The 24924-nt window shown below is 45.3% G+C and overlaps 2 protein-coding genes across 12 annotated transcripts in view; one reads left to right on the top strand and one right to left on the bottom strand.

The window, feature by feature from the left end:
• COPS4 (COP9 signalosome subunit 4) overlaps positions 1-16954 on the bottom strand; it is a gene marked incomplete at its 5' end in the record, with an annotated part of 52932 nt that extends 35978 nt beyond the window's left edge. The window contains one exon of one of the 2 annotated variants that reach the window (XM_080797535.1): positions 16045-16954. In XM_080797535.1, coding sequence (XP_080653661.1) covers positions 16045-16112 — 68 coding nt within the window. The remainder of the gene's footprint in view (positions 1-16044) is intronic. The other variant, XM_080797533.1, reaches the window with a different exon arrangement.
• Positions 16955-17075: 121 nt separating this feature from the next.
• The window catches only part of LIN54 (lin-54 DREAM MuvB core complex component), a 67680-nt gene continuing 59831 nt past the window's right edge, over positions 17076-24924 (top strand). For 5 of the 10 annotated variants that reach the window (XM_080797712.1, XM_080797710.1, XM_080797708.1 and 2 more), the window contains exon 1: positions 17076-17239. The gene's annotated coding sequence lies outside the window, so the exon portion shown is untranslated. Of the gene's footprint in view, positions 17240-17453; positions 17813-19122; positions 19322-24924 lie in introns of those variants that run through there. The other 5 variants (XM_080797713.1, XM_080797711.1, XM_080797706.1 and 2 more) reach the window with 4 other exon arrangements.

Here is a 24924-nt window from a genome sequence, read left to right as displayed (position 1 = left end):
ACTTAGAACTCAGCAAACGTGGAATGTGAACCCCACAGCCGTTACTTCTCCAAAGCAATGGTGGAATCCGGGGGAAGGAACGAGAAATACCCCTACCCTTGGAGGGAGTAAGTTTTCCGGTTAGACCCTTGTTCTGCTCTTTGAGAGGATCTCAATTACCCCTTACACTCTGGGCCCCAGTTTGGCCCTAAGAATACAAGTCACCTGGGTGTTGAAGAGTATTCCCTTTCTGGAGGAAAGCGTTTGGACTTGGATCGAGAGCTTTTGTAGGCCAGGTTTTTCAGTGTTGTTGTTGTTTAATGTAATTTCATTGAATATTTAGTAAACTGCTTCCAGACAGTTTCAGGTTCCGGTAACCACACCCACAGTTGTTTCTAGAAATTGTTAAATGTGACCTATTTCCTGTCTTTCACACTCACACCTTCCTTAACTTCTTTTTAATGATGACAGTCTTGAGGTTATCTGAAACAACAGGCTTAAGTGAGAAGGGAACTCCGTTAATTTGATTTTTGCTTCAGTTTATCTTTGTTTTCTGTTCCTTTTTTGCCCATTTGTGTTTGCCAAAAAGTCTTAATGGGCTATGAGAAATCTCTAAGGCAAATCTCTTCTGCTATTTAGGGGTACGTAGGCAGCTGGCTTTTTCAACTTAGTGAAGGCCCAGAATTACCAGATGTTCTGTTTGCTTTTCACCGTGACTTGGAGCTTTATTTGTAATACCTTGCTGAAAGCAAAAGAAGAAACCAAACACACCAACTGTCTCTTTCTATAAACCTCCACTAGGGCTACAAGTTAGGTAGGGAAATTGTCTACCTTCCTGATTATTGTAATCAGCAATTTGACTCAACTTTTTTTTTTTTTTAATTTTTAATTTTTTTATTTTAATAAACATATAATGTATTTTTATCCCCAGGGGTACAGGTCTGTGAATCGCCAGGTTTACACATTTCACAGCACTCATCATAGCACATACCCTCCCCAATGTCCATATCCCCACTACCCTCTCCCGTCCCCCCTCCCCCCAGCAACCTTCAGTCTGTTTTTTGAGATTGAGTCTTTTAAGGATTGTCTCCCTCCCAATCCCATCTTTTCATTTTTTCTTTTCCTACCTCCCCCCAACCCCCCCACATAGCATCTCCACTTCTTCATATCAAAGAGATCATATGATAGTTGTCTTTCTCCGATTGACTTATTTCGCTAAGCATAATACCCTCTAGTTCCATCCATGTCATCGCAAATGGCAAGATTTCATTTCTTTTGATGGCTGCATAGTATTCCATTGTGTATATATACCACATTTCTTTATCCATTCATCTATTGATGGACATCTAGGTTCTTTCCACAGTTTGGCTATTGTGGACATTGCCGCTATAAACATTCGGGTGCACGTGCCCCTTCGGAGCACCACGTTTGTATCTTTAGGATATATACCCAGTAGTGCAATTGCTGGGTCATAGGGTAGCTCTATTTTCAGTTTTTTGAGGAACCTCCACACTGTTTTCCAGAGTGGTTGCACCAGCTTGCATTCCCACCAGCAGTGTAGGAGGGTTCCCCTCTCTCCACATCCTCGCCAGCATCTGTCATTTCTTGACTTGTTAATTTTAGCCATTCTGACTGGTGTGAGGTGGTATCTCATTGGTGGTTTTGATTTGTACTTCCCTGATGCCGAGTGATGTGGAGCATTTTTTCATGTGTCTGTTGGCCATCTGGATGTCTTCTTTGCAGAAATGTCTGTTCATGTCCTCTGCCCATTTCTTGATTGGATTATTTGTTCTTTGGGTGTTGAGTTTGCTAAGCTCTTTCTAGATTTTGGATACTAGCCCTTTATCTGATATGTCGTTTGCAAATGTCTTCTCCCATTCTGTCAGGTGTCTTTTGGTTTTGTTCACTGTTTCCTTTGCTGTGCAAAAGCTTTTGATCTTGATGAAATCCCAATAGTTCATTTTTGCCCTTGCGTCTGTTGCCTTTGGCGATGTTCCTAGGAAGAATTTGCTGCGGTTAAGGTCAAAGAGATTGCTGCCTGCGTTCTCCTCAAGGATTTTGATGGATTCCTTTCTTACATTGAGGTCCTTCATCCATTTTGAGTCTATTTTCGTGTGTGGTGTAAGGAAATAGTCCAATTTCATTTTTCTGCATGTGGCTGTCCAATTTTCCCAGCACCATTTGTTGAAGAGGCTGTCTTTTTTCCATTGGACATTCCTTCCTGCTTTGTCGAAGATTAGTTGACCATAGAGTTGAGGGTCTATTTCTGGGCTCTCTATTCTGTTCCATTGATCTGTGTGTCTGTTTTTGTGCCAGTACCATACTGTCTTGATGATGACAGCTTTGTAACAGAGCTTGAAGTCTGGAATTGTGATGCCACCGACTTTGGCTTTCTTTTTCAATATTCCTTTGGCTATTTGAGGTCTTTTCTGGTTCCATTTCTTTCATGAGTACTTTATAGTTTTCTGAGTATAGATTCTTTGCCTCTTTGGTTAGATTTATTCCTAGGTAGCTTATGGTTTTGGGTGCAATTGTAAATGGGACTGACTCCTCAATTTCTCTTTCTTCTGTCTTGTTGTTAGTGTAAAGAAATGCGACTGATTTCTGTGCATTGATTTTATATCCTGACACTTTACTGAATTCCTGTACAAGTTCTAGCAGTTTTGGAGTGGAGCCTTTTGGGTTTTCCACATATAGTATCATATCATCTGCAAAGAGTGATAGTTTGACTTCTTCTTTGCCAATTTGGATGCCTTTAATTTCTTTTTGTTGTCTGATTGCTGAGGCTAGGACTTCTAGTACTATGTTGAACAGCAGTGGTGATAATGGACATCCTTGCCGTGTTCCTGACCTTAGCGGAAAAGCTTTCAGTGTTTCTCCATTGAGAATGATATTTGCAGTGGGTTTTTCGTGCCTTCTATCCCTACACTTTGAAGAGTTTTAATCGGGAAGAGATGCTGCACTTTGTCAAATGCTTTTTCAGCATCTATTGAGAGTATCATATGGTTCTTACTCTTTCTTTTATTAATGTGTTGTATCACATTGATGGATTTGCGGATGTTGAACCAACCTTGCAGCCCTGGAATAAATCCCACTTGGTCGTGGTGAATAATCCTTTTAATGTACTGTTGGATCCTATTGGCCAGTATTTTGGTGAGAATTTTCGCATCTGTGTTCATCAAGGATATTGGTCTGTAATTCTCTTTTTTGGTGGGATCCTTGTCTGGTTTTGGGATCAAGGTGATGCTGGCCTCATAAAATGAGTTTGGAAGTTTTCCTTCCATTTCTATTTTTTGGAACAGTTTCAGGAGAATAGGAATTAATTCTTCTTTAAATGTTTGGTAGAATTCCCCTGGGAAGCCATCTGGTCCTGGACTTTTGTTTGTTTGGAGATTTTTGATGACTTTGACTCAACTTTTTAACATGACAAGGCCTCCCTTTTCCAGACTGCTCAGGGGTAATCCTGCCCAACCACATATTTTTAGGTTTTACTTACAGAAGGGTGGAAAAACAAACAAGCATGGTACTGGAAACTTGTTCTCTCTTTTTAGTTGCTTAGCAGCAAGAAGTTAGCTAGGCTTGTTTGAATTAAGAAATCCTAATGTTGTTTTACTAGGTAAAATCTTAGGTCCCAGCCCCTACTTACTGAGTCAAACTGTCATATTAGCAAAATCCATCTAGTAATTCTTGCACATTAAAGTTTGGGTAGCATTGCTCTAGCTTAGATGTCCACACCACTAGATGAGTTCTCACTAAACTCTTGCCTATTAGCCATTTTTCTAGCCAGGAAATTCCCATTTTTATATAATCAGATGTAAAAGCTGGTCTCTAACCCCTCAGAATTTCCTTACAAATATGCAGAGGAAGACATCCAGATCCTTTTCCTGGTGCATTGTCCACTTTGTGTCCAATGTACCCAGCTCAAATATGCCTTGATATATAACTTAAAAAGGGCCTAGGTGATTGCATATATTCTGTTTTCTGAGCACCAATCCTTACCCTGCATTTATTCCACATGTTGCTATTGTGACAAAATTATTTTAGGGTCATTGTGTGTGTTTCCTAGCCTAGACCAAGAATCAGCCCTTGTTCCTTTAGTTCCTTTTAGGAATGATATTTACAGATAACAATCTGAGTGCTAAGGATGTTCATTGCTACTGTCTTGGTCATTTGGGGACCTTTTCATAGGACAGAGCTAAAGAATACATATTTTAAGGATAAAATAAGTCGTGAGTTCATTCTGATACTTCAAATTCCAATATAGATGATCTTACTTAACTTTTTCTGTATCACATCTGCATCTCCTTACTTCCACATCCAGAATCCTGGTTCACAAGTATAGAGGAGAGTATGGGAGCAAAATGTTCCAAAATTATTCATTTTACTCATCCTATGTTATACACACAATTTAAATACTACCATCCCCAATGTGATTGCTGAAGAATTCAACATTTTCCTACTACTACTCTCCCATTTCCTCTATTCTCTACCTAGATTGTGAGCCCGTTCAGCTGTGACAAACTAAACTTTCTTCCTCCTAATCCTCCTTTGGTCTTGATCCATAAGCAGTACATATTTAATGTTCACCATCGGTTCTTATACTGAGACCTCTTAGTCATTTTAGTTGGCTAAAGCTAGTTCTTTAATAGATTTCTCAGGAAGAACTCCTGGAAAACATAATTTTGAATGTTCTTGAGTGTTGGAAACATCTGTGCCTTTTATGTTTGGAAATCAGTTTTGTTAGATATAATAATCCCTGACTCACTTTTCTTGAGAGCCTGAAGTGTGGTGCTCCATTTTCTTATGACCTAAAGCATTGCTGAAAAATATCTTGTGAGAGTCTAATTTTCTTTTCCTTATAGGTCACATCGTCTTTTTGCCTAGTATACGTCCCAATTTTTTTCCCTTTAACATCAAGAAATTTTACTAGACCACATGCTGGTGTTGGTCATTCTTAGGTATAGAGCGTGCTCTTTCAATAGGCAGTTTTCGTTTTTTCAATAATACCTTTATCATTTTTGTTCTTGCTCTATTTCTTTGGTTTCTTTCCTCAGAAACTACTATTGTCTTTGTGTTAGGTCTTCTTTTTCTTAATATTAGTCACCTTCCCTCAAAATCTTTTTATTTTTTTTCACATTTTTAATTTGATTTTCCATCATTTTCTCTTAAGGCATTATCTGACACTTTTATTTACTCCTAGTCTCCTTCTAGTCGAGTCTTCATTCCTAAAATGATGTTTTTATTTCTAATTCCTACCTGAGTTCTGCCACTCATTCTGGATGTTTCTATTTCTTATTATATTTCTCTGTCATGTCCTGTATCATTTTCTTTTCAATTTAACTAGTGTGAAAAGTGTATCAAGGCTCATCTTCTTTTCAGTTTAACTGGTGATTACCTTTCCTTTCCTGACATTCAGTATCACTTTTCCTTTAAGAATATGTGAGGACAAGTTTCAGCCCTTTCCTCGCTTCTGGACACTTTAGTCCCCCATTGCCTCTGTATCATACCTCGATAAATGAGACTCACAGAATATTTTCACTTCCACATCCTTCACTTCGATTTGAGACCTGGAGGATATACTGACGTCTGCCCCCTCTATCCTTGGCTCACTGAGATAGGTTGGTACTTTGTTCCATTTCAGTATTTGCTTTTCCTTTGCAGTATGTCTCTCTCTCTCTTTTTTTTTAAGATTATATTTATTTGACAGACAAAGATCACAAGTAGGCAGAGAGGCAGGTAGAGAGAGGAGGAAGCAGGCTCCCCGCTGAGCAGAGAGCCCGATGTGGGGCTCGATCCCAGGACCCCGGGATCATGACCTGAGCTGAAGGCAGAGGCTTTAACCCACTGAACCACCCAGATGCCCCTGCAGTATGTCTCTTCTATTTAGGAACCCTTCAGTTAACACTTGGGCTATAATTCCCAGTTTCGTTGTCGTTATTCACTTGCTCTATAAATTCAGACTAAACTAATTCATCATAAATTCCCCTTCTCTTCATGTTCCCTGTGTTGACACGAGGTCTCTCTTCTGAGTGTCTCGTTATTTAGTAGTGCTCACTCTTTTTTTTTTTTTTTAATTTATTTATTTGTTAGAGAGCGAGCGAGCGAGCACAGGCAGACAGAGTGGTAGGCAGAGGCAGAGGGAGAAGCAGGCTCCCCGCCGAGCAAGGAGCCCGATGCGGGACTCGATCCCAGGATGCTGGGATCATGACCTGAGCCGAAGGCAGCCGCTTAACCAACGGAGCCACCCAGGCGTCCGAGTAGTGCTCACTCTTAAGTGACGCCTCAGAGGCTGTGCACGGGTAGTGTGTTGGTGAATCTGCGCATATTCACAAATACCTTCCCATCATCTTGGTGGTTGAATGGGGTTTGCGCTGAGCTGCTGTCTTTTTCCCCCTCAGTGACCTATAAAATGTTACTCCAGTCTTTCAGCTCCCAGGATTTCAAATGAGGAGTCCAATGCCTGTGATTTCTCTCACTCTCTTACACTCCCTCCTACCTTCCATCCTTCTTCCCTCCCTCCCTCTTTTCTTCATTCTCTCTTTTCATCCTCTTTGAGAGACTGAATATGCAAACAAACAATGACAAGAACATATGTAAAAACAAAACTGACAACAGTCTTTAGCAACTAGTCCACTCCCCATCTGCAGCAACCATCCCAGAAAGCCTAACGACTCCTGTGGTTATCAGCCCCAAAATGGCCAGCGCTTGGCCAATCACAGACAGCTTCCCTAATTTTTGCCCCAACCAGGAAAGCCAAATACTAAAGCCCCCCCACCCCCCATTCTCCCCACCCCAGGCCGCCTATCAGTTACATAGGCTACCCCACTTCTGGGCGGCCGCAGACAGCTTCCCTGTGCCAGCAACCTCCAATCAGGGCATACTTGAGTTCCTTTTTTCCACTATAAAGCTTTCCATTCCTCTGCCTGTCTCTGAGTATCTGTCAGACATAAATGATGATGGCCCAAGTCCCTTGCTATAGAAAAGCTCTAAGTAAATAGCCTTTGCTTGTCGTTATTTGGCTTTATTTCTGCACCTTTCTTCTTCTCCTCCTTCTCCCTCTCTTGTTCTTTTTCTTCCTCCTCCTCCTCCTCTTTTTCTTCCTTCTCACTCCTCCTCTCCCACCCCCATAGTCTTCTTTGTTCTTCTTGTTTTTCTTCTTTTTGTAAGTAACTTGTTCTTTCCATGGGAAAGTCCTTAAAGATCTTCTCTTCATAGGAATTTCCCTCACATATGCCTAGGTGTGTCTTTTTCCACTGATACTACCTGGAACTCAGTGACCCCTTCCACTTGCAGATGCAGGTCTGTCTTTAGGTCAGGGAAATTTTCTATTATTTGTTTAATTATTACTTCTCTTTTAGATGTTCCTTTCTCTCCTTGGAGAACTCCCAACAGTCATATGTCAAGTCTTTTGGATGTATCTTCAAAATGATGTGCCTCTTTCTTCCTCTCTTTCTCTCTTTTTTAAGATTTTATTTATTTACTTGAGAGAGCAAGAGCAGAGGGAGAGGGAGAAGCAGACTCTCTACTGAGCAAGGAGTCTGACACGGGGCTCGATCCTAGGACCCTGGGATCATGACCTGAGCTGAGGCAGCTGCCCATCCAACTGAGCCACCCCAGCACCCTCTATGTGCTCTTTTCATCGTAATTTCTCTCTTTATATTATCTTGCTCTGTGTTTTGAGATATCTTTTCCACTTTTCAGGCCACTTAACAGGATTCAGTCATTCTCTTTCAATGTATCATCAGTGTTGTGTTTTTAAAATCATGATTTCCATTTGTTTACTTGTGTAAAAATCTTATACCTGTTTTATTTATAATAGCTTCAAATGAGTACAAACCAAATGTCCGTTATAAGGAAAGGGAATGGAGACACTGTGGTATATGTCTTCAATGGAATACTACTCAGCATTAAAAAGGGAAAAAAACTACAGATATATGCAAGAATATGAATGAATCTCAAAATATACCGAGTGAAATCAGACATTAAAAAATACATATAATAAGATTCTATGTACCTGAAGTTCTAAGTCAAACAAAACTAATATATGGAGACAGAAAATCAGAAATTACTTAGGGAGGGGAAAATGCAGAAGGTTGGTAATTTAGTAGGAAGTACCAAGAGGTGATGAAAATATTCTATATGTTTACAGAGGTATGAGTTATAAGAGTGGTATGGCACTCTTTATCAAGGTTAATCATACTTTATACTTAAGATCTATGCATTTTATTGAATGTAAAATCTCAATTTAAAAAGGGAATAAAGGGGCACCTGGGTGGCTCAGTGGGTTAAAGCCTTTGCCTTCGGCTCAGGTCATGATCCCAGGCTCCTGGGATCGAGCCCCGCATTGGGATCTCTGCTCGGCAGGGAGCCTGCTTCCCCCCCCCCTCTCTTGCTGCCTGCCTCTCTGCCTACTTGTGATCTCTGTCAAATAAATAAATAAAATCTTAAAAAAAAAATTAAAAATAAAAAGGGAATAAAATGCTTTTTGTTCAATAGTCTTGTGTGTGTATTAAATTTAGTCATCTTAAGGGCTTTTATGTATTTTTATATATATTTATTTATGGTTTAAGAAGTCTTCTGTCTTCTCTAACAGTGTCAAAAGCTGGTGCCCTGTCACCTTCAAATGAAGAGAAGTTTCAGTGTAACTGTTCTGCTTCCTTAAAGCTCCTCTTTGTCTGGATGACCAGCAAGTCCTTTTATTTTCCTTGACAATTTATCTCATTATATTTTTAATTGAAGTATAATTAACATATGGCATTATATTAGGTTCAGGTGTACAATATAGTGATTCAACAATTCTACACATTACTCAGTGCTAATCATGGTAAATGTACTCTTAAACCTCATCACCTATTTCACCCATCCTCCGACCACCTGCCCTGTAGCAACCACGAGGTTGTTCTCTGTATTTAAGTCTCTAGTTTGTCTCTTTTTTGTTTATTTGTTTTGTTTCTTAAATTCCACATATGAATGAAGTTATATGCTATTTATCTTTATCTGTCTGACTGCTTTCACGTAGCATTATACCCTCTAGGTCCATCCATGTTGTTGCAAATGGCAAGATCTCATTCTTTTTTATGGCTGAGTAAGATGGATAGATACAGATAAATAGATATCTTACTAGATAGATATGTTACTACATAGATCAATATTCCACATCTTTATCCATTCCTCTATCAGTGAACACTTGGGCTTCTTCCATATGTTACCTATTTTAAGTAATGCTGCAATAAACATAGAAATAAATTTATCTTTTTGAATTAGCATTTTTGTTTTCTTTGGGTAAATACCAAGTAATGGAATTACTAGAGCATATGGTAATTATATTTTTTGAGGAACATCCATATTGTTTTCCACAGTGGCTCCACCAAGTTGCATTCCCATTAACAGTGCATGAGGATTCCTTTTTCTCCACATCCTTTCTCCACATCCTCACAAACACTTGATATTTCTTATCTTTTTTATTTTAGCCATCTTGACAAGTATAAGGTGGTATCTCACTGTGGTTTTGATTTGCATTTTCCCGATGATTACTGATACTGTGCATCTTTTCATGTGTCTGTTGGCCATTTGTGTGTCTCAGAAGGTCCTCTTAAGAACAGTGCCAGGGCAGGTATTCTTCTCCTGCTTGAAGGACCATGGCTCTTCTCAGGCTATACCCTGTCCATTACCCAGTATGTTCTGATGATCTTCCTTTTCTATCTCTAGACCCACTATAACTTGAGGCTTCATTCACGTCCTCTAGTGCCCACTCTGTCTGTCTGCTCATTCCCCACCATTCATGTTTCAATTTGGGTCATATAGTTGAATTGGAAATGGGAGAGAAGGGTGAAAGTTATGTGATAGTCTGATTGATTTTGATAAACGAGCTGGTACCCAAAACTTTGTGCCTTGTATTTAGTAAGCAATCAAAAAAAATATTTGTTATGCTGAGTAAAGAACATACTTGAGTAAGTAAGTAGACCTACTTAATCCCAACATCATTGGATGTGACGTTGTTTCCATCTAAATTTCCCTTCTCTGGAGGTGGCACTAAAATCAGGAACATAAAATCCAAAGGTTGGGCAGAAACTAATGTTAGTGAGGTAGAGAAGATGGTCCACCTCTGCCACCAACTAGGAACACCAGAAGCAAACAGTGAAATCTGGGTTGTAAAGCAAGAGCTCTGAGACCTAGAAAGACAATGAAGGGATGGGTTAAGAGAGTGAGTAGAGGGACGCCTGGATGACTCATTTGGTTAAGTGTCTGCCTCTGGCTCAGGTCATGATCCCGGAGTCCTGGGATCAAGTCCTGTGTTGGGCTCCTTGCTCATCAGGGAGTCTGCTTTTCCCTCTGCAGTTCCTCCTGCTTGTGCTCTTTCTCTCTCTGACAAATAAATAAATAAAATCTTTATATAAAAAAAGAATAAGTAGAAGGACTATCTTGGGTAAAAACTATCGAGCACTGTGGTCCAACAATAGATACCCCCAGACCCTCTGAACAAAATAATACCTGGAGGACTTCCAGCTTCTGCCTAGTACAGAAGGCCGCAAAGAGCACTGTTTCCACCATCACATCAATAAGCTGGACAGGCTACAAAATCATAACTTCTATTGAGCCGATCAGAAAGCTGAGGTCACAGGACAACTGACGAGCCTGAATCCAGGGAAAGACAAACTGCTTGTAAACACAGGTGAGAGGCAAGCACTGAGTCATCTGTGGCACAGCATGTGAAGGAAGATGAAGCAGCCATTCAAACAGCAAAGAATTCTCCTAAATGTTTAAATAAATTGCTGAAGATTGAGTATGGCTTTGCATGCTCACGGAACCCCATGGAAACCACAACGATAAGGGGAATTCTTATCTACTCGCAGGCTCTTCTCCAGGGAAGGTGTTTTGTAATTAAAAGGGAAAACAAAGCTTTCCCTGGTTCCTAGTCTCTCTAGAGGCAGAAGTCGTCGTCTTCTGTTACGTGGAAGACGAGCACATTCCTTCCAACACATTAAAGTCTGGGTCGCGGTCCAAATGAGCAAGGCCGAGAGAGAGGGGAAGCACTTCCCGCCCTGAGCCCCTCTTTCAAGTTCCCATATCCTCTCTGAAGATGTGCCTTTTTCAGGATGGCTGACACTGGAAATACTTCCTTCAAGGGTAAAGCCCACTCCTAACTACAGGGATGGTTACACCCCCAGCAAGACAAATCCCCTTATCCACAGGGAATGTGTTCTAATCCCTCTAGTTGGATGGCTGAAACAGTAGATAGTACTGAACCCTATACATTCTATGCTTTTCCTGTACATACAAACCTATGATAAAGTTTAATTTATAAATTAGTCACAGTAAGAAATTAACAGCAATAACTAATAATAAAATAGAACAATTATAGCAACTACAATGATATATATGAAGTTGTATGAATGTGGTCACTCTCAGGATATCGCACTGCACTCACCTTCTTGGGATGATGAGAGACGGTAAAATGCCTACATAATGTGATAAAGTGAGGTGAGTGACACAGACATTCGGATTTAGTGTTAGGATTAAGCTACTGCTGACTTTCTGATGACATGTCAGGGAGGATCTGCTTCTGGACCAGAGTTGACTGCAGGTAACTAAAAACTCAGAAAGTGGGGCATCTGGGTGGCTCAGTCAGTTAAGCGTCTGCCTTCGGCTCGGGTCATGATCCCATGGTCCTGGGATCAAGTCCAGAATTGGGCTCCTTGCTCAGCTCCCTCTGCTTCTGCCTGCCACTCTGCTTGTACTCTCTCTCTCTCTCTGACAAATAAATAAAATCTTTTTTAAATTAAAAAAATAATAATAAAACCTCAGAAAGTGAAACCACAGGTGGGGGGGTGGGGGAGAGACACTGTAGATCAGAGTGTTATAGAGAACCCTCCACTTCTTTTTTTGTTTAAAGATTTATTTATTTTAGAGAGCACATGGGCATGAGAGCTTGTGCGAGCAGAGGAAGGGACTGAGGGAGAAGGAGATAATTTCGAGTAGACTCCCTGTAGAGCACAGTGCCTGACAATGGGCTTGATCTCACCACCCTGAGACACAACCTGAGCCGAAATCAAGTTAGATCCTTAACAGACTGAGCCATGCAGGCGCCCCTACTTCTATCCTTTTAATTCAGAAACAAATAACTATTATAGAGGCAAATAAATCTTGTTGCCAGAGGAAAAGTAACTGAACCCTGCCTACCACCAGCAGATGATTTTAGTGGTTGATTTTAATTTTCAGGTGGTTTGACATTATTTAGGATATATTCAAAGTGATACTGATCTACATTCGCTTATTAGAAAACCACTGAGTATCAGTGTATTTTGGAGGATAAATAATTTAAAAAACTTTTTTCTTTTAAAACCAACTTTTGGGGGGCGCCTGGATGGCTCAGTGGGTTAAAGCCTCTGCCTTCAGCTCAGGTCATGATCTGAGGGTCCTGGAATTGAGCCCCACATCAGGTTCTCTGCTCAGCAGGGAGCCTGCTTCCCTTCCTCTCTCTCTGCCACTCTGCCTACTTGTGATCTCTGTCAAATAAATAAATAAAATCTTAAAAAAAAAAACCTCTAATGAAGTATAATTGACATATAACAAAACGCATCCACTTTAAGAATACCCTTTGAGTTTAGGCAATTGCATACCCTTATGCCTCACAATCAAGGTCAAAAGTATCCCATCACTCTAGAAAGTTCCTTTCAACCCCTTTGGCCATAATCAAGCCCCATAATCAAACACATCGAATTTCTGCACTGGTATATAAGGATATTCACACTAAATGGTGTAAAGAATATCAGTACCTTATGTCATATTGGGCCAAGTTTGTCTGCTGAGTTTGTCATAAGCTTCAGGAAACCCTTTAGTTTTCAAAAATTTTGGATTTTGAAACTGTTGATAAGGGATAATAGATCTGTGATAATTATGCATATAGATGCATAAATTGGTTTCTTGTATAGAGACATCTGGACTTAGGCCTCAAATGGACTCATGAGCCTGTGGTTAAGAAAATTTTATTAACTACTGCATAGTTAGTACCTAACAGTATACCTGAAATATAATAGGTACTCCATGATACATTTCATTTTGTCTACTGACAATTCCACCCAACTCATACTTTATACCACTATCTCTTTTGTTAACTAAAAACATTTTTTAAGATCTTTTTTTTTTTAAAAGATTTTATTTATCTATTTGACAGAGATCACAAGTATGCAGAGAGGCAGGCAGAGATGGAGGAGGAAGCAGGTTCCCCGCTGAGGAGAGAGCCCGATGCGGGGCTTGATCCCAGAACCCTGAGACCATGACCCAAGCCAAAGGCAGCGGCCCAACCCACTGAGCCACCCAGGTGCCCCCATTTTTTAAAAATCTTAAGTAGGCTCTCCATCCCAACATGGGGCTTGAACTCACAACCCTGAGATTAAGAGTCACGTGCTCTATCGACTGAGCCAGACAGGTGCCCCTATACCACTATCTTTTCATTTTCTGTACTGATATTTTCCTCAGAGACCTCCTTTATTTATTTAGAAAGCTCTAATTTTCTACCTGTTCATTTTCTGTCATTTCCTCTAGACCTGTGCTATCCAGTATATATAGTCATCAGCAACACATGGCTACTTAAATTTAAATTAAAGATAATTAAATAAAATGAAAAAGTCAGTTTCTTAGCTGCAGTAGCTGCATTTCAGATGTCTGCTACATCTGATAGTGTGAATATAGAACAGCTCCACCACGGGGGGAAGTTCCATTGGCCAGAGCCGCCTCATCTTGCCTGCCACTTTATTCCCAGTACCTTCCACAGTGCGTGGGATCCACTAGATAACCAAAATACTTGCTGAGTTAATGTTTTCAGTTTATCTATAAAAGCCTTCGGGCAAATATAAAGCAAAGATTCTTTTTTGAACTAGAAATGTTTGAATAGCATTTACTCTTAGAGGTAAAATGCCTTTTTTTTTTAAGTTTAGAATCTTTATATTTTTATTATTAATATATAATGTATTATTTGTTTCAGGGATACAGGTCTGTGATTCCTCAGTCTTACACAATACACAACACTTACCATAGCACATACCCTCCCTAGCGTCCATCACCCAGCCACCCCATCCCTCCCACCCCTCGACTCCAGTAACCCTCAGTTTGTTTCCTGAGACTAAGAGTCTTTTATGGTTTGTTTCCCTCTCTGGTTCATCTTGTTTCATTTTTTCCTCTCTTCCCCTATGATCCTCTGCCTTGTTTCTTAAATTCCTCCTATCAGTGAGATTATATAATTGTCTTTCTCCGATTGACTTATTTTGCTTAGCATAGTAATCTCTAGTTCCATCCACTTTGTTGCAAATGGCAAAATTTCATTTTTTGATGGCTGAGTAGTATCCCACTGTATACATACCACATCTTCTTTATCCATTCATCTGTTGATGGACATCTAGGTTCTTTCCATAGTTTGGCTATGGTGGACATTGCTGCTATAAACATTTGGGTGCATGTGCCCCTTCAGATCACTACATTTGTATCTTCGGGGTAAATACTCAGTAGTGTGATTGCTGGGTCGTAGGGTAGCTCTATTTTCAACTTTTTGAGGAACCTCCATGCTGTCTTCCAGCTTGCATTCCCATCAACAATGTAGGAGGGTTCCCCTTTCTCCACATCCTTGTAAAGGTAAAAAATTAGGTTATATCTTATTCTGTATTATAGCTTTGATTATTAATGGTTTTTGGTCATTGAGCATTTACCAAATGCCAGGCACTGTTCAAACTGTTTTATGTATATTTTCTCAGTAATCTTCACAACCTTATGATACCTACACTATTCTCAATTTACAGAAGAGAAAACTGAGGCTGAGATGGAAAGTAACTTGCCCCAGATCATGCAGCTACTAAGTGGCAGGGCCAGAATTTGGACCCAGGTAGTCTGACTCCAGAGGCTAAGCAATTAACCCCAACACTGAGCTCTTTGTGATTTATTTATTTTTTTAAAGAGGGAAAGGTGGGTGGGGTGGGAGGGGGAGAGGGAGAAAGAGAATCTTAACCAGGCTCCACGCCCACGCCCACCGGGGAGCCTGAGGTAGGGCTGTCTCACAACCCTGAGATGGAGACCTGAACCAAAATCAAGAGTCAGATACTTAACCGACCGAGCCATCCAAGCACCCCTCTTGATGACTTTTTAAAAGATTTTATTTATTTATTTGAGAGAGAGAGAGAGAGTGCTTACGAGTGGGAGGGATGGGCAGAGGGAGAGGGAGACGGAGACACAGACTCCCAGCTGAGAAGAGAGAGGGAGCCCAAGTAGGGCTCCACCCCAGGACACTGGGATCATGATCTGAGCCAAAGACAGCCGCTTAACCAACTGAGCCACCCAGGTGTCCCTTTATGATTATTTTTTAATAAGAACCATTTATTTTATTCTTTCCAGTCTTCAAACCTCTGTTTTCTTCTTCCTTATTTAATTACATTTAGCTAGCACACCCTAGAAAATATTAAATAATCACTGCTATAGCCCTGCATCTTTGTTGGTTCCCTGACTTTAATGTGAATGCTTCCCTCATTTCACTCTAAGGTATGATGTTACTGTTGTTTTCTGATGATAATCATGATCCATTTAAAGAAATAGTCTTTTATTTCTAGTTTACTATGAATTTTTAAATTTCAGAAATGGCTGTTGAATACTATATAATGCATCCCTAGAGAATATCATTTGGCTTTTCTCCTTCAATAAATTACTTGAGATTTCTTAGTGTTAAACCATCCTTCTTGAAGTAAACCATACATTGTCATGGTATGAATTCTTTTTAGTACCACACCACTGTTTTTGATATTTTAACCTAATTTTCCTTGCAACAAAGTCATAAGAGAAGAATTCCTCTCTTTCTTTGGGTATTGTTTGTCCTGAGTTTCGATATTAGGGTTATGCTAGCCTTGTGGAATAAACCAAGAAATGTTCTCCCTTTTGGGACAGTTTCCCTAGAATCCAGCCAGGGTGTGACACCTCAACGCCCTTCTTCTTCTGGAGGTGTCCATGGTACGAGCCGTGGCCACTCGCTCTCAAGGCTCCTCATGAACTGGACTCACCTACTGACCCCCAACAAAGCCCGTGTACCTTTCCATTTCCTCCCTTCCCCGCACCGGCCGCAGACCCTCTGGCTTCCAGGCCTCTTCTAGTTCCATGCCACGTGCCTTGCCACCGCGAGTGCACGGGACAGACGCGTGGTGGCGATTTTCGCAGAACAGCACTGACACGGCAGGTGGGACGCTGGAGCTGCTCGACACCCGTCAATCCTGTCGCCCTCAGGATGCCGGGGTTTCCACTCGGCGGCCGGGACAAGGACCTTGGCAAACGGCTCTGCGCCAGGGCGCGAGGTGCCGGAATCTAAAACCTGGACCGCCTGACCCCAAAGCAAGTGCCCCCACGACGGCGAAGCCTGGCCTGGCCCACCGCGGCCCCGGGCTTAGTCCCTCACGTCGGCCCGCGCGTCCTCCGCGCACGCCGGCAACCGCAGGCCGCACGACGCGCTTCGACACCGCCGGCCTCCGCACTCTGTGCTCGGTCCGGTCGCCCGTCCCGCACCGCGGTCGCTGCCCGGGCGCCGGCTGCTCCGACCCGCGTTCGGCTGTCGCCTCCTACTCTGCGGCCGGGACAGCGGGGAGAACAAAAGGGGCAAAAGGTGCCTAAACGCCGATAACGCCGACCGCGTTGGTCTCAGCGGCAAACCGCGACGAGTCCCTGCCGGCGTGAGTGTAACTCGGCGGGGCCTCCGGGCTCCCCGCAAAACCGAGAGAGGGAGGGGGGCGTTCGCGCGCCCGATGCCCCCAGGACAGCAGCCGGCGGGGCTGCTCAGCCGCGGCGCGAACGTCCCGGCGGGAGAGCCGGAGGCGAGGCGCGGCGGCCCGCGGCGGGCGCGGCCGGCTCCCCCCGCAGCTCGGCCGGTGGAACTTCCCGGCGACGCCTCCGACGGAGCGCCCGCCGCGCGTCACGTGGGGCCGCAGCGTGCCCCCGCACCCGGCGCACTGACGCGAGGCGCGGGTTGCCACGGGGAGGGCCGAGGCGCCGCGGAAGGGGCGGGGCGAAGGAAGCGGGCCGGGGGGCGGGGCCGGCGGGGGAGAGGGGCGGGCGGAGAGGGGCGCGCGGGCGGGGAGGGCCCGGCGTATTATGGGATGCGGCGGTGGAATGGCGCTGGGCGCGTGATTTTGAACAAACCCGGGTCTGTGTCTCGGAGGCGCCGCCGCCGCCGCTGCTGCTGGGAGCCTAGGGAGCGCGGCGCGAGGAGCAGGCGGCGGCGCCGCCGGCGGCTTTGGTGAGCGTCAGCCCCGGGGGTGGGGACCTCCGGGCGGGCGGGCGGGAAGGGGACGCCGGCCCCCCGCTGCGGGTGGTGGCGCGGGCGGAGGGCGCCGGACCGCCCCCTGCGGGAGCCCGGGCCGGCGGGGCGCGGCGGAGAGCGGGAACCTGCGGGCTGGGGGCCGCCGCGCCGCCTCCTCGGGCCGCAGGGGGCGGGGGGAGCCTCCCGGCCCGGCCTCTTCCCGCCGGCGCCCGGCTGGGCGGCTGTCACCCGGCAAGGGCCGGCCCTGGCCCGGCCGCCCGCCCCTCGCGGCCGGCGGGAGGAAGGGTTCCGGCGGCTGTTGACACGCACCTTGCGTGGCCCGCGAAGCCGACTGTCGCCCCGGGTTTCTGGGAGCCGGTTCTGCTGCTGTGTCATTTCGTTCCAGCGCCTGCTTCCCTCGCTGCCCGCCGCCCCTTCGTCCTCCGCCCTTTGTATGATCCCGTCTTCGTGTGCGTCCGTTTTCCTCGCGAAGCCCCCGGCTCAGTGTCGTAATGTCCCCGAGGTGCCCGGGGGCCGGCGGCCGGCCGGCCTGAGCCTGGCCGAGCAACGGTAAACAGCAGGCGGGGTGCGGAGGGGCGGGCTGGCGGGGGCGGAGTGAAGTTTGGAGACGGGGGGACCGCGGGCCGCGGGACTCGGGGGGAGCGGGCCGCCGGGTGCGGAGCGGCCGGGCGCGGCGGGGGGCCGCCGGCTCCCGGACGGGCTCGTCGCTCGGGAGGAGGGAGGGGGTGGGGCGGCCTGTCCGGCGGCCACCTCGCCCCGCGGACACCGGCCGGCCCAGAGGACCGTGGAGGCCTGTGCTCGGCCGTGAAACCCCGCGCGGCGGTCGCGGGCGGGCCCGGGCTGTAACGCCGGGGGTTCGGCGTGGCCAGAGCTTCCCGCACCCAGCAGACAGGACCGACTCGGGTCCTGTCGCACGTCTGGTCGCGCGTCGTGGGGCTTCCTCAGACGGTGAGCACCCTGGTGCCCTTCAGGGGCCACAGCGCGGCGGGCGGAGCCGGGGGACGCTCTGCGAGCCCTCGTGCGGGGCCACTCGCTCTGCCCGAGCGGACGTGTCTTGCGGGCTCCGGTCCCGTCCGCCGACGGACCTTCGGACGCCCGGCGAGTGATTTAGGGCAGAGGCGCGTTTTCCGCGCTGTAGCCGCCGTTCACTCCTCAGCGCGCGTCCCCATCTCCGAGCGGCGACAGAGGGGAAGCTCGGGCTCACGGACAGGAGGGACGTGAGACGCAGGGACAGCAACATGGCTCGGAATCCGCTTTCGGAACCGGACCGCGGCGGGTTTGGGCCGCGTCGCCGCGGACTGGGTCTGGGGGCAGGGCGGCCGCGGGGGGACGCCGGCGTCCTGCCCGGCGCCGAGGGTCCGTCGCGCTCTCCGCGCCGCGGGGAGCCGCGCGCTCCGTCGTCCTCGCCTCAAGTTGCTTGTCTGAGAACGAGGGACTTCGGGTTCTTCATTGTCCTTCCGTGTGGCTCTGCTGCTCAGAAACGCGCCGGACCCGGGGCTCGACCTCCCTGCGGCCGCCGCGGGCCCGCAGGAGCACCCCCTTCCGCCGCGGGGCGGGCGGTCTCGGCGAGCGCGCGTGGGCCTCCCCGCGCGTTTGAAGGTTGGCGGGCCGGGCGGGCGGCTTCCCCGGGTCTGTGGGCGGGCGCCTCTGCGGCGGGGAGGGCGGCGGAGGGCGGGGAGGGCCGCGGAGGGCGGGGAGGGCGGGGAGGGCGGGGCGGCTCGCGGCGGCGGCGGCGGCGGCGGCCGGGCTGGGCGGTCGGGGAAGCTGCTGAGTGTGATGGTGATGACGAGGTGAAAATGGCGGATCTTTCGAAATACAATCCCGGCCCCTGACACACCAGCGGCGGCGGCGGCGGCGGCGGCGGCGGCGGCGCCGCCCGGGCTCCCTCCGCGGCCCCCGGCCCCCGTAGCGCTCCCGCCGGGGCGAGCTGGGAAGCGACGCGGCCGGCCGGGGCTCCGGAGCGCGGGCAGAGCCAGCCCCGCCGGGCTCGGAGTCGCCCGGGACCTCCCGGAGCCCCCACCTCGGAGCGGAGGGAGGAGGAAGCGGCGGCCGCTGGAGGTAGAGGAGAAGGGGGCGTCCGGAGGCTTCCCCGCAGCGACTCCCTTCCATGCAGGGGCGGCGGGGAGGGCAGCGCCTCGTCCGGGGCGCAGGGGATCCGTCGCCTCGTCCTGACACCGACGCGACTCCGGGTGCTGAGGGCTCGAGCGGACCCGAGGCGGCCGCCGAGGCCTAGAGGAGCCGCCGGCTCTGACCCGGTTTCCTGACTTGGCGTTTCCCCCCCCGACGGCGGCGGCGGCTGGCGCGGAGGTGTCGGCCGCGCGGGGCCGTGTGTTGCCTTCGAGACGCGGGGCACCGGCCTCTCCCCGCATTTAAGCCCCGCGCCGTGGACCGTGCGGGCGCTCGCATTTTGAAGCGTGTGCGCCGGTGTTGTCACAATCGAAAATGTTTTCTTTTTCTGTTGCGGCTCCGTCGTCCGCAGAGGGACCCGTTTGCCCCTGGCGTTTGGCAGACGACAACTGAGACACTGTCAGTCGCGTTTTATCCCCGTGTTATCCCCCCCCCCCCACACCCATTTCGTGGATTTGGAGACTGAGTCGTGGCGCGTGCTGCGGTGTGCAGACTCCAGGGGCCGCACGACCGGCCGCGGTGTGGGCTCCCAGGCGTTGCCGTCATGGTGCAGGAGTTGTGAGGGCGCTGGGTTGGCAGAGAGGAGTTGTGGCCTCTGTCCTATTCCAGGACGGGGCTTGCCCGCTCTTTGTTCAAGAGCTGAAGCATAGGACCGACCGACTCTACGACCATAGCTTGTGGCCATGGTTTCATGTCGCTGGGTTCCCTGAGGCCCGAGTGTGTTCTAGACCGTGCGCAGGTGCCGCGGGAGCCTGTCTGCTGGCACAGCCCAGTAGTGCCACCGGAAGGCACGCGGGAGTCCGCTTTTTAGACGCGGGTTTGGGGCCCTCGGGTTTTTCCCAGCTGTTGCAGTGGAAGGTTGGATCGGCGACACTGAGTGTAGGAGCCTCGACAGAGAGGTGAGGATTTAGAAGTGCCCGCTGGAATGTTTGTGATGAGCCCGATGGCCCCGACCCACGTTTCCTACAAAGAGATGATGTCAGAGTGACGTGCAGTGTCATAGGTTACGTATTCAGAGGAGAAACAGTATGTGTGTGTGTAACTTGGACTTTTGGCTTTCACTCGTTAGGAGAATAAGGGACCAAAAAATTTTTAGGGGACGTAACTGCAGAGGTACTCAGAAGCTTCAGTTAATGAAGATTTTGTTAAACATTTGTCTGATGTTCTTGTCTTATCCAGTAGGGATTTGGTTCCGTTTTTTTCTTACAGCTTTTACGTTGCAATTATTTGGTACATGTCACCTGGCTTCTAAGTTAGTGGTAAAACTCAGAATTTAAAAAGTAATTAACATAAAGGAGAGTAAAATGATTTTTCGTTGACTTTTTTTTTTTTTTTAATCACGGAGGACTGTTGTCTCTTTTGGTGATTCTTTGTGATTGTCTTTAAAGGCCAGTTTTCAGATTGTTATGGTTAGAACAATTGTCTGTTAATAATTAGAACTGTGTTAGAAAGAAATGAAGGAAGAGTTATGCCAGCAGAGACAGTCTAACATCTTTTTTGGGGAAGAGGAGCGTTACAGATTTTAATTAAGCGTTACTGTTGGGTATTTCTTATGTGTCATATACTGTGCTAGGGATAGGACATACCTCAGTATCATTGCCTCAGGAAACTTTCAGTTTAAGAGTTGGGAGGTAAAGTTGGAAGGATGGGTTGGGTAGAGCTTTAATGCAGAAGGCCTTGAGAGTTACAGAAAATTTTCAAAATAGGAGAGTGACAGCCTCAGAGATGTACTCAAGGGAGTTAAATTCTGTGGCTTTTATGGAGAATGTGTTGTAGGTTAGAGGAGATGGAGGTAAAAGTACCATACCAGGTTTTAGACTTTGGAGATTCAGACATTCTTGGTTGTAGTGAGAAGGAGACATTGTGAAGGTGTAATGTGCATGGTATATGCCAGATTAATAGCTCCATGGAGAGACATTGAAGACGACAAGATCTTAAGCCCTATTGTTTGATAGACTATCTAATGTCATAAAAAGCTAATTCAATTTAGATGGAGAAAGAGGAAAAGAATTTTCATTTGAGTTCTAGTGTACAACATAACTATTTTTCATAGTAGCCTTGCAAGTAAATGGAGGCTTGGTGAGATTACTGTTTAGGGTTCCATGTTAAACAACTAGAAGAGCCAACATTTGGAAATGGATCTGATTTGAATCTCCATATTTTGTCCACCATGTTAGTCTTTTTTTTTTCTTTAAGATTTTATTTATTTATTTGACAGAGAGAGATCACAAGTAGGCGGGAGGGTGGCGGGAGCAGGCTCCCCGCTGAGCAGAGAGCCCGATGGTGCCGAAGGCAGAAGCTCACCCCACTGAGCCACCCAGGCACCCTTGTCCACCATGTTAGTCTTAAGCATGAGTAATATATACAGTACCCCCCTTTAAAGGGAAAAAAAATATTATGGGTCCTTATATTGGCCTAAATAGTTTTATTAAAATATTTAATTTTTGGATGTATATAGTATAAATTGCTTATGTCTATTGCTTTTATGTAAATATAAAACACAAGTAGACTTGTAAATGAAATATAAACAAAAGTGTAAAGCCAGTAAAACAAATTAAATTTAGGGTAATGGATGATGTTGCTTTGCTGAAACAAACTCTTTGCATAGTAAATACACTATTGCCTGCCTTGGCAAGGTGCAGTTTTTTTATATACTATATATCCTGTGATAATCCCGTTTCTACACCACTTTTGTTCATTTGAATGCTGCAGAGCTTTCCTCCTTAACTCACAGATGGTTTGGCTTTCACTTGGCATAAATACATCATTTACCTTATAAGACCCTTCTGTGCCTTTTTTTTAAAAACCCACCCTTGCTCTAGTACCATTGATTGTGCATATGAGGTAGTTGTTCGGATGATCCAGAATACACTTTAAAACATATTATCAAAATGAAAATATAAATTTTTCAAATCTTCCTCAGGACTCATGGCTTATAGTCCAGTGCTCCCAGTTTAGTCTGAGAAATGTAGTTATGTACTAAGTTTTTGAGTTGTCAGTGTTTGATTTTAGAAATCAGAGCTAAAATCCAAATGGTGTAGTTAACTAGTTAGTCTGGTGGTAAGCTCTAGGCACAAAAGTAAAGTTCTTAAACACTCAGATATTTTTGTCTAATCTGACAAATTACCCATCTGTAATATGGTGATAGGTGACCACTTCATAATGTTATATGCAAGAATGAAACATTTGAAAAAAAAAAAAAAAAAGAAAACATTTGTTCTCCCTGGTTGTCCTTCACCTGTAATTAAGAAAGTAAGTGTTTTAGCACTGATAATATTCCCTGTGGAACTCTTAAGAGATTTAAAAGCATAGAGCATTTGCCTGTCCTATCTTACATTATTTTTTATTTTATATTTATTGATTTATTTTAATCACTGTCCTAATTCAGACCCTCCATTTATCTGTCTTGAGCTAATTACCAAATAGCCTTCTAACCGGTCTCTCTGCCTCCAGTCCAATAAAACACTGAGATGAAGTTAATCCTCCCAAAGTATAACTGTGATCATGCCATTCTTCTATTGATTTCTAAGCTTTGTCAGGGCAAGGTCTTTGGTTAATTACCCATAATGCCCTTCACAGAGTTGGGAAGTAATAAGTATTTGTTAATTAAATGACTGATAAAAACCATAAATTAGTTAAAAATTAAGAGAACCTTGTTAATTTAAGATGGAATGTAATTGCACAGAGTTTAGGTTAAAACCTAATTTTGAGTATTTGAAAAATTACTTGAAAAGGAGTTTCTCAGTTTGTTCCTTGTGAGTTTATTTTATTTGACGTGTTGTAAAGTCTCAGAGCGTTATTTAAACCTGTCTTACTCAAATAGACAAACCAAAGTTATCTTGGTAAATAATGCTTGGATTGGTAAATAATGCTTGGATTGGTAAATAATGCTAGAATTTTAGATGATATCCCTTCCCCATGATTAATTATTCATTCTTCAAGTTTGTATTGGAGGTTACTACTTGGCAGCCCTGTTCTAGGCATCGGAGATAGGGAATCTAGTGGTTAAAGACAGACAAGTCCCAGTCCTTGTGGAGTTTGCATTCTAAAGAAGTAGGGCAGGAAGACTGAGACTATAAACAAAGATGTTTTCTGATTGTGATAGATGCTATCATGGAAGTACCAGGGTAATGTGATAGAATGCTTAGGGCAGTGGAGATGAGAGTGGGGGTGCTACTTTAGCTAGATCTTGAAACATCATACAGTCGAGACAAATACAGAAATCATTAGATTTTCTGAAATCGATTAATCTTTGACACTCAGTAGACTTAAACCATTCAACCATGTTCAGCTGTGAGGAGGAAAACTCAATGTATTGATTTCCAGAATCATGCTTTGCCTTTAGAACTTTGTTGTATGAGCAAAAAATAACTGGAGGCATGGGGAATACATTGTATGTTCTGTCTTCTTTCCTACCATACCTTGCCAGGTAACCCTGGCAAAAATGAGGTGAAGTAAAGCTCTTCAGTCCTACTGGCTTGTGAAAATTCTCTCTTTTCTTGTAGTGGTCCTCAACACAGTGATGATGAGGTTGCATGTGCTTAGTACATATCTTCCATTCCTAAGGGATAAAATTAGAGTGATGATTCATGTAGCTGCATGGCCAAACCCTTTCCTGCCATGCCCACAGCTCCTTTTGAGAGTTGCTTTTAGCACAAGCTGCCTTGCCTTGCATGTGACCCTGATTGAAACAGATATAGATATCTAATCATAAAGCAATTATCATAGTCTGCTTAGTGACTTTGAGGTGTGTTGGTTCAGAATTCTGAACAGCCCGACACTACATAGAGACTGGCCAAACCAATCAAATCTTTTCTTCTTAGAAGTTTGAACTTTACTCCTAGTTCAAGGGAGACTCTAGTTCTGTAATTCCTAGTCTTTTTTTTTTTTTTTTTAAGGTTTTATTTATTTGACAGAGAGCGAGACAGGGAGAGAAAGAACACAAGCAGGAGGAGTGGGAGAGGGAGAAAAGCAGGCTTCCTGCTGAACAGGGAGCCCAATGTGGGACTTGATCCCAGGGTTCCTGGATCATGACCTGAGCTGAAGGCAAATGCTTAATGACTGAGCCACCAATATACTCCTTTTCCTAGTCTTTTTTTAACAGGATAAGTAAAAAGACATGTTATTCTGAATAGCAAGCTTCAAAATATTTGAAGCAAAAAACCCGCACAGATGGGGAGAAATAGACAAATCCACAATCATATTTAGGAATTTTTAATAGCCTTTCTCAATAATTGATAGAAGAAGAAAAGGTAACAATATAGAAGATGCAAACTACACTATCAACCAACTTGGTGTAATTGACGTGTAAAATACTGCTCTCAGCAACTGTAGAATACATGTTCTTTTCAGGTGCACATGCGCTGTTCACCAAGATAGAGCATATACTAAACGATGAAAAAAGTCTCAAATTTCAAATGATGGAAATGTTGTAGAATATTACGTTCTTTGGCAATAACAGGAGTAAATTAGGAATCAGTAATAAGATAGAAAATCCCCAAATAGCACACTTCTTTATTTTTCTGTGTGTCAAA

The sequence above is a fragment of the Martes martes genome (genome assembly GCF_963455335.1).
Source record: "Martes martes genome assembly, chromosome: 2".
NCBI classification, from domain to species: Eukaryota; Metazoa; Chordata; class Mammalia; order Carnivora; family Mustelidae; genus Martes; species Martes martes.
The sequence above is the reverse complement of the archived record's forward strand: the minus strand, read 5'-3'. Positions and strand labels throughout refer to the sequence as shown.